The 13,380-nt window shown below is 43.2% G+C and overlaps 1 protein-coding gene across 1 annotated transcript in view; it reads left to right on the forward strand.

Annotated features, from left to right (window-relative positions):
- The window catches only part of ZNF710 (zinc finger protein 710), a 168,122-nt gene that overhangs the window by 140,991 nt on the left and 13,751 nt on the right, over positions 1-13,380 (forward strand). The window contains exon 3 of the mRNA XM_040342458.1: positions 10,961-12,440. Coding sequence (XP_040198392.1) covers positions 10,980-12,440 — 1,461 coding nt within the window. The 5' untranslated portion in view covers positions 10,961-10,979. The remainder of the gene's footprint in view (positions 1-10,960; positions 12,441-13,380) is intronic.

Raw genomic sequence — 13,380 nt, forward strand, 5'->3', positions numbered from 1 at the left:
ATGCCAATTTTGTTTGGGAGCGACCACGCAATTGTGAGTTAAAGCGACGCAGTGCCGAATCGCAAAATGGGGCCTGGTCCTTTAGCTGCATAATGGTCCGGGGCTTAAGTGGTTAATTTTTTCCAACCTGTGAAGGGAAATAACGATTGCTACACATTCTATACATATTATAGAGGCAAAGCGGCTACCTGCACCAGTAATAGCACTACAGAGATAAGAGGTGGGGCGTATTGAAAAGGGTCAGGGGACTTGGCAGGAGCAGGACTCTAGCACTTATGTAAAATCAGCGATTACATCCCGCCTGTGAAGGGAAATGACAGTTGCTACTTTTCCTTATAGTCACAATGCAGCTATCTGCATCAGCATTAACATGGCAGAGACAAGAAAGGGGTCAGGGGGCTTGGCAGGGACAGCATTTTATAAAATCAGCTATTACATTATTTCAGGGAGGTGTACAGTGGTGCTCATATGAATGGATGATGTGTCACTGGGCACTTCATTTGTGTATTAGTGTGTGCAACAGCCTGAGGAATCCTTCATTGGAAGGTTTGAACTCTCCTATGTGAAGCTAAATGTGATCATTCTAAACAGTCTGGCCTCAGGCTAAACCAACTAGGCAGGCTCATATGTGGTTTGTGCCAACTCTGAAGGCTCATGGATGATCAAATTTGCATCCCAGTACCTGCTTTAGGTCAAATGATGAAATATGATGGTGCTAGAAGCTTGGGACAGGCTTTCAGCAACATCACATGATAAAGGTACTTTGAAATGATACTGTTTAATTAAATTTCTGTTACGAATGTCCCCCCCCCCCCCCATTTTCTTCGCCGATTTATGCAGCAGTAGCTGCTGACCGCAGCCACGATGTTAAAAACTGGTTTATTTTTGGCCAGAGGTTTTGTGATGGACTGGTCACCAACGTAGGCACTTTGCTTTAAAGAAGTAGTAAACCCTTCCATTTAAAAAAAAAAAAAACCTGCAAGAGAAAGGCATAATGAGCATACTAGCTCATTATGTGTCACTTACCTGCGATCGAAGCCCCCAAAGTCCCCCTCCGTCCCGTCCACCGCCATGTCCCCTCGTCGCTGCTTCCTGTTATCGCCACACCGGCTCTGTGATTGGCCTGAACGGCGATGACGTCGCTCCCACGCATGCGCAGGGACGGCAGGTCCCCGCGCATGCGCGGAAATACGGCATTAACCCCGTTAATGCCATTAAGAAAAACGGCACGCTCAGTGTAAATATCAGATTGTAAATATCTCCTAAACCTGCACGGATAATCTAGGCTTACCTGTAGGTGCAAGATGTGTGGTTGGGTTTACAACCACTTTTAAGTGCATTGTGATGACAAGCAATCGTGGTTTACCCATAACTTTCTACCCGGTTGATTTTTGAATTTTCTTTCGATGAGTCCAGGTGGTGCTTCCAGGGCAACCCGTGACTTGAATTTCACCCAATTCAGCAGGGATTGGCTGAAATTCAATCTGTCTGTAGGGACCATAAGAGAAGTTGGGGCACTATTGTCTTTGTCCTGTATACACCAAGGGCTGGATTCAGATACATTGGTGTATCTATCCGCCCGGCGTAACGTATCTGAGATACGTTACGCCGCTGTAACTTTGGGCGCAAGTTCTGTATTCAGAAAGAACTTGCGCCCTTATTTACGGCGGCGTGACGTATGTGTTGCGGCGTAAGGCCGCGTAATTCAAATGGGGATGTAGGGGGCGTGTTTTATTTAAATTGTAGTTGACCCCGCGTTTTTGAACGGCGCATGCGCCGTCCGTAAAATATCCCAGTGTGCATTGCTCCAAATTACGCCGCAAGGACGTATTGGATTCGACGTGAACATAAATGACGTAAACCCGTATTCGCAAGCGACTTACGCAAATGATGTAAAAATTTCAAAACTCGGCGCGGGAACGACGGCCATACTTAACATTAGCTACGCCTCCTATAGCAGGGGTAACTATATGCCGAAAAAACCTGAACATAAACGACGTAAAAAAATGCACCGGCAGGACGTACGTTTCTGAATTGCCGTATCTACCTAGATAGCATATTCCTTGCGTAAACATACGGAAGCGCCACCTTGCGGCCAGCCTGAAATTGCAGCCTAAGATACGACGGTGTAAGACACTTACACCTGTCGGATCTTAGGGCTATCTATGCGTAACTGATTCTCTAAATCGGGCGCATATATACGACGGCCGGATTTAGAGATACGACGGCGTATCAGGAGATACGCCGTCGTATCTCTTTTCTGAATCCGGGCCCAAGTGTGTGCTTTTTTCCACCAGGTTCTTCAATGGAATTTCTTCCACGTTTCATCTGTAGACATAACTTACTAAGATTCATAATAAAAGTATCTGTCCATAATTACATGCCTGTAAACCAAATTTACTGAGCTAAAGCACCAGGATAAAGAGTATTTTTTTGTTTTTTTAAAGTGACAGTTATTTTCAGCCCTATGAGATTAAATATTATAGTCCTGTGGCTACAATAAACATTCTTAGCCTTTAAGAATTGACCTTTGAGAATTGAGCGTCACGTATCTGGTATTTCAATATGGAAATTGAGGGAAATGGGATTTAATATAAATCTTGTAACAATGACAAGAAGCTCCAAAAAAATCGCCAGAACCTAAAGTAGCATTTCTCCATCTTTTCAACAGAGGAACCTTTGAAATAACTTAGATGCCGCGTACACACGATCATTTTTCAGCATGTCTAAAAAACGTTGTTTTCCCAACTTCATCATTAAAAGGACGTTGCCCACACACCATCGTTTTTCAAAAATCATCTAGCAAAGCGCGGTGACGTACAACACGTACGACGGCACTATAAAGGGGACGTTCCATTCGTCTTTGGGCTGCTTTAGCTGATTCCGTGTTAGTAGAAGACGATTCGCGCTTTTTTGTCTGTTACAGCGTGATGAATGTGCTTACTCCATAATGAACGGTAGTTTTACCAAAACGAGCGCTCCCGTCTCATAACTTGCTTCTGAGCATGCGTGTTTTTTTTTCTCGTTGTTTTAGCCCACACACGATCATTTTTTACAACCCGAAAAACAACGTTAAAAAATGCACCATGTTCGAAAAAAAATGTTGTCGTTTTTCAGAACCCAATAAATGATGTGAAGCCCACACACGATCATTTTAAATGACGTTTTTGAAAAACAACGTTTTTGTCATGCTGAAAAATTATCGTGTGTACGCGGCATTACAGTCTCAGGGAATCCCTGCTAATATTTACTATAACTGCAACTCATGATACATTTGCGTGATAATCAGTGGGAAGAATGTTCCTTACACTTGTGGACATTGGGAGGGATTACTCCTCTACAGATGGCTAAGAAGATCAATGGTGTCAGTGGGAACTTAGCTGAGAGGCAGAAAATGACCATTGATTATGGAACCTCTAGAAACCTTTGCAGGAACCCTGATTGAGAAACCCTGACCTAATCGGATCTTTAACCGCTTCCCGCCCGGCCCATAGTAATATGACAGCCACAGGAATATTTCGTCCCTCCGGGCGGCCGTCATATGACGTCCTGGGTCTCCCGCACTGGGGACCCGATGCGCATGCTTGGTGGCCACTATGTCCGCCAGGCACCCGCGATTGCTCATCACAGACCCAGGAACGTGGATCTCTGTGTGTAAACACAGTGATCCACGTCCTGTCAGGCAGTAGAGACCGATGGTGTGTCCCTTGTACATAGGGACACCGATCGGTCTCCTCCCCTTGTGAGTCCCCTCCCCCCACAGTAAGAATAACTTCCTAGGGAACACATTAACCCCTTGATCGCCCCCTAGTGTTTACCCCTTCCCTGCCAGTCACATTTATACAGTAATCGGTGGACATTTATAGCACTGTTTGCTGTGTAAATGTGAATGATCCCAAAAAAGTGTCAAAAGTGTTCGATGTGTCTGCCGCAATATCGCAGTCCTGACAAAAATCACAGATCGCTGCCATTACTAGTAAAAAAATAAAATAAATGTAATCTATCCCCTATAGTTACTTATGGCTGGCCCCTCAATGTGGTGGGCAAGACTCGCTGACCAATTGTAAGGCAGAGGAGGGGACAGAGCGAAGTGCCAAATTCCTATTGGAAGTCAATATTTGCACTTAGGAGCGCTCTGGAATTTGAAACAAAGTTTGATTTTATTCAGTGCTTGAGTTATCAGAAAATAGCATTTATAATGGTAAGCAGCAATTCTGATATATTTATAAATATAAAAATGTTAGGTATGCTAGGAGAACATGTATCAAATATAAAGTAGGTGTTATCCCGATTTGACTGCAAAAGTTGATATACACTTTAAAGTGGAGTTCCACCCACATTAAAGACTTTGCGCCATCTATTCAAAGATTGCATAAAATCTATGGCATAATTCTTCTCTTCTTGTGTACCTCGTCGGGGCATGTACCATCATTTCCGGCCGCACAATAGCACCTGGAGATGCTTGTTTGTCATCAATCCAAGGAGTCAATGGGCATCGCCGTCAGGAAGCATTGTGTTACTTCCAGAGAATTACGCGATGCAGGCCAGCGATAAGCGGCAACTTTAAAAAAGTAACAAAGCTTGAGTGACTGGTTAGAATAACAGGGCGGGAACTTTCTTCCAATGTCAACGCGTATGTGCGAGATCGGGAGGTGCATGCTGGGTAGCCAGCAGCATCTTATCCAGGAAGAAACTACTACATGCCCACAAGGAAGATAGGAGCGTGCTCAGTAGGGAACAGGAAGGTTACTATAAACAAATACAGGTATATAGACAATCAGCATTACATTTTATAACGTTTTTTTTTTTAATTGATGGAATTATATCATGAGTAGTATTTAAAAAATAATAAATGTGGCTGAACTCCGCTTTAAGAGCTCTCTCTCTTTCTCTCTATCTATCTATCTATCTATCTATCTATCTATCTATCTATCTATCTATCTATCTATCTATCTATCTATATATATATATATATATATATATATATATATATATATTTATATATATATATATATTTGTCCCTTTTATAATACTTCACTGACTGTATAATTTAGCATTTATTTTTCCTATGGCCCTTTAATATATAAAGGCACAGTCCAATGACCTGTAAAGAAATGTTTTATTTGTACAAGCAGGTGACTTGGCAGCTGGCACTCAGATTTCTTTTTTCTTAAATACTACTGAAGTATGTTCAGACCTTAGTTTTTCTAAAGCGTTTCATGGACAGTATGTTTTTCCTTTAACATGACTGCAGTCTTCACACTCACCTTCCTGCACATGTTGCCCTGGAGCCCAGAACAGAAAGAAGAGTAAATATTGATCGATGCAAGCAAGGATTTCCTGCTTTTTGCCCCTTAACCATTCACTGGGCTGATTATTTCCAGTGAAACCCGTAGACAGGTTTACATCATTATAATGGGTGTTCTTAAAGTGGAAATCAAAAGCCCAAGTTTAACCATTCTTAAAAATGTATTTTCTATTTAATCTGCTCCAGTCCGTTCTCACGATCCTGCAGCTCTGGTTTAGGAAGCACGTGACAATGACTGAATTCTGGGAGTCGTGACATCACCCATAGGCTCCCATGGTTTGGGCATTGTCGGTGCTCCCTCCTCTCCCCTGCAGCAACCCCTTCCTGACACAGGGAAGCTGGACCTGAGGGATTAGGTGACCGGACCAGAGAGGATTAAAATAGGTAAGTACACACACACTTTTTTTCTTTTTTTTTCTTCTTTTTTTTACAGGTAGGTAGGAGGAGAGGAGAGGGAACATTTTTTAGAATGGATTGTGTTAGGCTTTTCTTTCACTATAAAGCTCAACTCTAAGGAAAAATGTAAAAATAAATGACCTCCAATGATGGATGTTTCATATGTGAATATATGTAATCTCCAGAATTCGACCCTTCCTGACAAATGACACCACAAAACAACTTATTCACTCCTTGATTATTTCCCGCCTTGACTACTGCAACTCTCTCCTTAATGGCCTACCCTTAAGCAGGCTCCTCCCCCCTTCAGTCTATTATGAATGCTGCTGCTTGCATCTCTTAAGGCCGGATATTTGACCAACAAACTTCAAAATCAACAAGTTTTCACATTTGTCCGATCGTGTGTACGCTCCATCGGACCAAAAAGTGTTTCGTCGGACAAAAAGTTCGGTCTGCAAACGGACAAACTTTTCGACAACAAAAGTCTGATGGTGCCTAGTCCGACCGTGTGTACAGCAAGCCATCGGACATTTGTCCGAAGTACAAACACGCATGCCCAGAACCAATGTTAAAATCAACCAACAATAGCAGAAGTTAACCAAAGGGTGGCGATTAAAGAGCAGAAAAACTACGTGATATTGGGAAAGTTTTAGAAAAGTTTTCAGAAAAGTCAGAGCGTGTGTATGCTATGGGTGTGACCGGACAAATCTCTTCGGACAAAAATCCAAGGGAAAGTTTGTCGAATGTCCGACCGTGTGTACGAGGCTTTAGATTGACTTAATTTCTATTTGCCTATCTATGGGAGAATACAGTAGTAGTGTGTTGTTTTTTTTTTTTCTGCTCATGTTAGGCATGACTTTAACGCGTATCGCCAAGTGTCACCAGCTAACATTTCTCGGTGTCCCTCCGATGTCCCAGGCATCTTGTTGACCCTTTGTGATTAACAATTTCCCAGAGATCATGTATGGAATGTTGTATTCTTCTCAGATCCCTTTTCCATTACAACAGTCAGTTTCCCCATACAGTGTTTTCTTATAATCAAAGCATCTGTTAATATTCCTATCCTTTTCTTTGAAAATGAATAGGCGCTGGAATCATGGCTTAAAAAGGATGAGCTTTCTGTTCCATCTGTCATTTACTGTATGAGACACACAGTGTTCCATTGCAGCCGTTTAAACATGGAAAGTCAGGTGACCAGACCCAGGGAGGGTAATAATTCCAATCACATGAAACAAAAAATGAGGAGCGATTTTTTTTTTTATTTTTTTATTTTTTTTATTTATTTTTTTATCCACCAGGTTCTCCCTGAGGTTCCATGGAATTTATTCCACGTTTCATCTGTAGACATAACATAAGACTAAGACTTATAATAAAAGTATCTGTCCTTAATTATATGCCTGTACACTCAATTCACTGAGCTAAAACGCCAGGATAAGAAGGCTTATTTTTCCAAAAACATTAGTTTTTTTTTCCGCCAATGAGATTAATTATTATAGTCATGTGGCTACAATAAACATTCTTATCCTTGTGTAAAGCTTTGACAATTGAGCATCATGTATCTGGTACTGTATAAGAAAATTAAGATAATGATATAATATAAATCTTGTAACAATAACAAGAAACTTTAAAAAAAAATCACCAAATCCAGAACCTAATGGGACATTTTAAAGTGATTCTGTATCTCCTTCTTTGCACAGTAATATCAACATTTTTTTTAACAGGTAAATTTATTTCGTTTACTCAGAGACAATGAGTACAGTAACATACATTAGCAATGCATGCACTTGGTCAAGCAATCAGAAAGGTACAACATGAGGGCGCTGCGGTGGCTCAACGCGATTGGCACTGCGCTGACAAGCCATTCACCTCTGCAGCTAGGGGTTCAAATCCCGGTCTAGGCTACATGTGAATTGAGTTTGGTGGTCTCAGCCCGCCTCCCGGTGGGTGTGCTATGCGAGGTAAGCCTGCGCTTAGTACGCCCACCCCCCTCCCACAAAAACCACCACACTTACACGCACTCGAAATTGGGTTAACATGCACGCACTTTGACCACACGGTCTCTAAAAAGAGAGGTGAAGGACTAACGGGGGTGGTTGAGCGGGCTAGATCCTCTCACTCCTTCTGCCCCGTTGGGCTTCAAAGCGGAGCAGGTAGTGCGGGCTGCGTGGGAGGACCCCCTCACACACGGGCATGGAGAAAGGAGGCAGAATGCTTCTGGGGGAGGCCTGCCTACTCTCAACTACTGCAGTCCGGCTCCTCTCTCGAGTACACTGTAAAAAAAAAAAAAAAAGGTACAACATATTGTATAGGTCACAATGACCTAGTGATCCAGAAGAACATATACAATAACAATATACTAGTTGGTATACTAGTTACACCTATCTACTTAATCCAAGTTACCCTAATTCCCATCCATAGATCAAACACCCTACAAACCATCCCTTGGACCATATGGGTAATCATCTTGGAAGAGGAGCAAGGGAAATTGGAGACAAGGACAGGGAGATAGAAATACCAAAGGAGGGGTGGAAGGAGGGGGAGAGAAAGGAACCGAGAAGCGGGGGAGGGGGGGGCTAGTATTGAGGCCTATCCAACCAGTAACATTTCTACAGTCTCCATCATGCTTCCCAAATTTTGGCAACCTCATTTGGCCAATTTCACCCTAAATAAGTAAGCTTGTAAAGGGGCAGCACTTTGTTGACCATGGACCTCCACTGTTGCACCATGGAAGGATCCTAAACCTTCCATTTGGTAATAATGAAGTTCCTGGCGTTGTACATTGCGTAAGAAAGAAATAGTCTCTTGTGTTTAGTGTCAATCGTATCACATATTCCCAACATTAGCACGAGAGGGTCCATAGGCACCACCAAGCCACTTACTGCGCTAACATCAGCCACCACTTCCTGCCAAAAAGATTGTATAAGAGAGCAAGACCAAACCAGTGGTATGAACATTTTAATGGAGGAACCAGGCGTTGGTAGTGCAGGTTTCTCTAGATACCCAGCATTTTATTATGCAAGTACCGGCTACCACTTGGAAGTTGTTACTTGGACTTGCATACTTCTGCCTTTCAGTTGCTTATGTCTGGCCCTTTAATGTGATGGGCAACACTCCCTGACCAATTGTAAGGCAAAAAGAGGACAGAGCTAAGTGCCAAGTTCCTAGTGGAAGTCTATTTGCATTTAGGAGCAATCTGGATTTTAGAGCTCCCAGGGTGCTTTAGAAATTCATAAAAGGTAGCTGAATGCACCATTGGCACTTTACACAGGAAGATCCAAGTAGTGGCACTTTTGAGATTGCACACAGCAATAATAAATGGTTAACATATAGCAGTAAACAATTAAATCAAACCGAGATGTAATTTTTAATGTGCGTGCTTGGATAGTTGTAATTGCTTCACTACTTATGCCGCGTACACACGTTCGGTTTCTCTGAGGAAAACGGTCTGATGGACCGTTTTCATCAGACTAACTGATCGTGTGTGGTCCCCATCGGTTAAAAAACTAGGAACTTATTTTAAAATTATCTGATGGTTATCTAACCGATAGGAAAAAAACGATCGTCTGTAGGCACGTCCATCGGTTAAAAATCCACGCATGCTCAGACTAAATTGGGGGACGGGAGCGCTCGTTCTGGTAAAACTAGCCTTCGTTACGGAGCTAGCACATTCATCACGCTGTAACAGACAGAAAAGCGCGAATGGTCTTTTACTAACACAAAATCAGCTAAAGCAGCCCCAAGGGTGGCGCCATTGGATTTGAACTTGCCCTGTATAGTGCCGTCGTACGTGGTTTACGTGACCGCGTTCTGACACAATCGTTTTTTTAACCGATGGTGTGTAGGCACGACTGATCATCAGTCAGCTTCATCGGATAACTGATGAAAAAATCCATCAGTTCGTTTTCATCGGATGGACCGATCGTGTGTACAGGGCATTAGTGAGTTACTAACAACAAATCGGGCAAATCGGTTCTCCCAACACCTTATATTCACAAGTTTGTTCCAGGTCAGTGGATAAAGATGACCGGCCTATAGGCTATGACTAAGCCCAAGTGGGCGGGGTGAAACGCATCAGAGGGAGTGATCAGTGGAGCGATCAGTGGAGCAGCGCTTGCAGGGGCGGTCGCATACATCTACATAGATCGTGCTGGGCAAGCAGCTTCTCATACTTCCACTACCAGGCCCGAAACTTAAACCTGCAATAACAAATTGACAACGGCAGCTCTTGTATTGCTTACAGGCCCCCGTTAGGATCTATGCTATGGTTCATAAAGTGTATTTAGTGTCAGAACTGCTGTAGTTACACAGGCAGATATTGTGGAGTTGAGCTATAGGTGTAAAAATGTACTTGTTCTCTGTAAATAGAAAGTCCCACAGCACTGTGATTTCAGGTAATGGGGTAAGAAGTATGGCAACAATGTGTTGGGGGCGGGGCTGTGATGTCATGGGAGTCTTTAGTAAAAGTGAATGAAGACTATACCTTAGTTTGGCGCCCATGGTGCAGAACAAGCTGGTTTCAAGTCAGCGACGTGGAATTGTAATAATGCTGGACTTGTTTTCACTGTGTTATTAAAGAAGAGCTAGCTTTGCAATTTAGGCCAATACTAATGTACAAAAGAAAGACATTGAGAAATGTTAAACTGTTGGTTTATTCTACATACCTTTTAGGGATAAAACTTAAACTCCAGACCCCCCAATAGGTCCAATATTTTTATTTATGTCATTGGACAATGGAAGGGTGTAGGAAATGAGTGGTGCAGGAAGATGCTCCTGCTAACCCCAGAGGGGTTAGTCGGAACTAAGGATGAGCTCTGGCGTGTTCGCATAGTACACGTGCAGAGCCCACCAGGAAGTCTGCACAGCGCTGCGCTAATCACAGCCAGGGAGACATTTCCCGATCTCTGCAGCCGAGCATCGGGACAATGTCTCCCTGGCTGTGATTAGCGCAGCGCCATGCAGACTTCCTGGCGGGCTCTGCACGTGTACTATGCGAACACGCCAGAGCTCATCCTTAGTCGGAACATGTCGTCTTTTTTGCCTTGTTAACTTCTTTTCCAAACAGAGGCTGCCCATTCAGATACTAGATATGAGATTTTTCTCATGATCAAGTCAAAAGGGACTGATACAAATGGCACTTGGCTAATGTTTATGAATAACCCTACTAACTACACAGAAGGCATTTTATCTCTGTAATGATTGTATGATGATAATGATTGTAGCATATGACACTAAAATTTTATTTTGTTTCTTTTCTAGGTGGGGGCATGCCATCTTGATGGTCTGTAACATGGGTCGTTTCACAGACTTTGGCACCCAGACCGATGCTGTGGTGGTGCTGTCTCTAGCACAAGCTGCAGTTTTGGGATTGGTGTCAGAAAATGAACTATTTGGTGCAACCATCAGTTCCAGTAGTTTTCTGCCAGCCTCTAGAAGCGAGTATTCAAATAATGGACCGGTTGAAGATGAAAAGCCAGAACCGGAGACGTTCATGAACACAGACGTGAAGGAGGCAGCTGACTCTATGGAAGATGATGGATTTGATCCTGAAAAACACACAAGGCGGAAGAAGCGACAACCTGTCAAAGTCATTCCAAAAATTAAATCGGAAAAACTTGAGGAGGAGGAGGTGGACCAAGGAGAAATCTGCCAAGTGGTAGTGGAGGCCAAAATTGAAGAGCCAGATGAAGAGGAAGCACTTCCTCAAGATGCTCAGGAACAGGAAAGTGATAACACTGTACAGAACAATTCTTTGAAAATGATTGACCTCAGCACGTTTCGTAGGCGACCCAGGAGGAGACATTTTCGTGACAGGCAGCGTCACGAGGCAAATGCAGACTACAGGCATGTTGCGCAACACCCTTATCAGAATTCGTACCCTATTCCTCCAGTTATCCCAGGGAATTCTAGTTTGGACAGCATGCAAAGACAATGTAGTTATGATTCTAACTTAATGCAGCCTAGTGAGAGCCGAGCCCCATCAGTTGGATCTCCTAAGACAGAAGAAAGCGGACAAAGCTATTCCTGGTCAGATCCGAACGAATTTGAATCCGACACAGCTGATTCGGTTGAGCGGAATAAAAAGGCCCAGCTGGACAGATTAGACATAAATGTGCAGATTGACGATTCTTACCTGGTTGAGGCTGGAGACCGCCAAAAGCGATGGCAGTGCCGGATGTGTGAGAAATCCTATACCTCAAAATACAACCTAGTCACACACATTCTGGGGCACAGCGGAATCAAACCCCACTCGTGCCCACATTGCAACAAACTTTTCAAACAACCAAGCCACTTACAAACCCACCTCCTCACCCACCAGGGAACAAGGCCACATAAGTGTGATGTTTGCGATAAAGCATTCACACAAACCAGCCACCTGAAAAGACACATGTTGCTACACACGGACATCAAACCGTACAGCTGCCGATTTTGTGGCCGGGGCTTTGCCTACCCAAGTGAGCTTAAAGCCCATGAAGTGAAACATGAAAATGGCAGGTGCCATGTCTGTGTGGAATGTGGATTGGACTTTGCAACTCTGACACAGCTGAAGCGTCACATCTCCTCACACCAGGGGCCCACCATGTACCAGTGTATGGAGTGCAACAAATCCTTCCACTACCGCAGCCAGCTACAAAACCACATGCTAAAGCATCAAAATGTTCGACCATTTGTCTGTAAAGAGTGTGGCATGGAATTCAGCCAGATCCACCATCTCAAGCAGCATTCATTAACACACAAGGTGGGTAGTGGTCTGTAGACTTCCTTCTTTGAATACGGGCTATGGGACTGAAAGTTTCTGGGAGAAGATATGTTCCTGCCACACATTTCAACCAATGAGATCCCATTTTTATTGTTCCTTTCAGGTATGGGAGAGAGAATGTGAGAATCTGATTGGTTGGTTGGTGCAACAAGATTGGATTTTTTTTTTTTTTTGCCATTTTCAATCATAGGGCCCTTATGTACACTGCTGCTAGTAATGGACATTTAGGCCCCATGCACACAAGAAGCAAATGCAAACACATGTAAACTCAAGTTTTCAACGGCAAAAAACGGCGTTTAAAACACCTGTTTTTGCCGCAAATTTCGCTGCGTTTTGACGCGTTTGCGGCTATCAGCGTTTATAACAAAGACATTGTAGACCCTCCCAAAGCTTTGAAACGCAAAAACTTTTGCGTCTGAACCCAAAATTTTGCTTCTGAAAAAACAAGCCTAAACCCAACTGCTTTAAAACGCAAAAAAACGTGAATGTGTGCATGGACACATAGGATAACATTAAATGTGTTCAGGGGCAGTTGAAAAAAATGCCCAAATGCCTCTGAACTCGAGTTTACCAGCGTCTCGTGTGCATGGGGCCTTAGGAGCAGTTGAGCATTTTTTTCAGCTGCCCCTGAACTCTCCTCTGTTATCTTTTCAGTACATGTACACAGGGTCGTTTATAGTAGTTTCTAGGTAGTTGAGTTTAGAGGCTTTTTCTGGAACCCAAAAAAATGCATTCAGAAGCTGTGTTTAGAGGCATTTTAAGCGGCAAACGCGGCTAAACGCAGTAACTCAAGTCTCGTTTACAGACGTTTATCATTTTAACACAAAAAATAAATAAAAATGCAAACGCTTCTAGATGCAAACGCAGCTAAATGCGGCATGTAAACGTGGCTAAACGGCTGTTTTTAGATGCCGGTTTC

This window comes from Rana temporaria, chromosome 3 (assembly GCF_905171775.1).
Source record: "Rana temporaria chromosome 3, aRanTem1.1, whole genome shotgun sequence".
Lineage (NCBI taxonomy): Eukaryota > Metazoa > Chordata > Amphibia > Anura > Ranidae > Rana > Rana temporaria.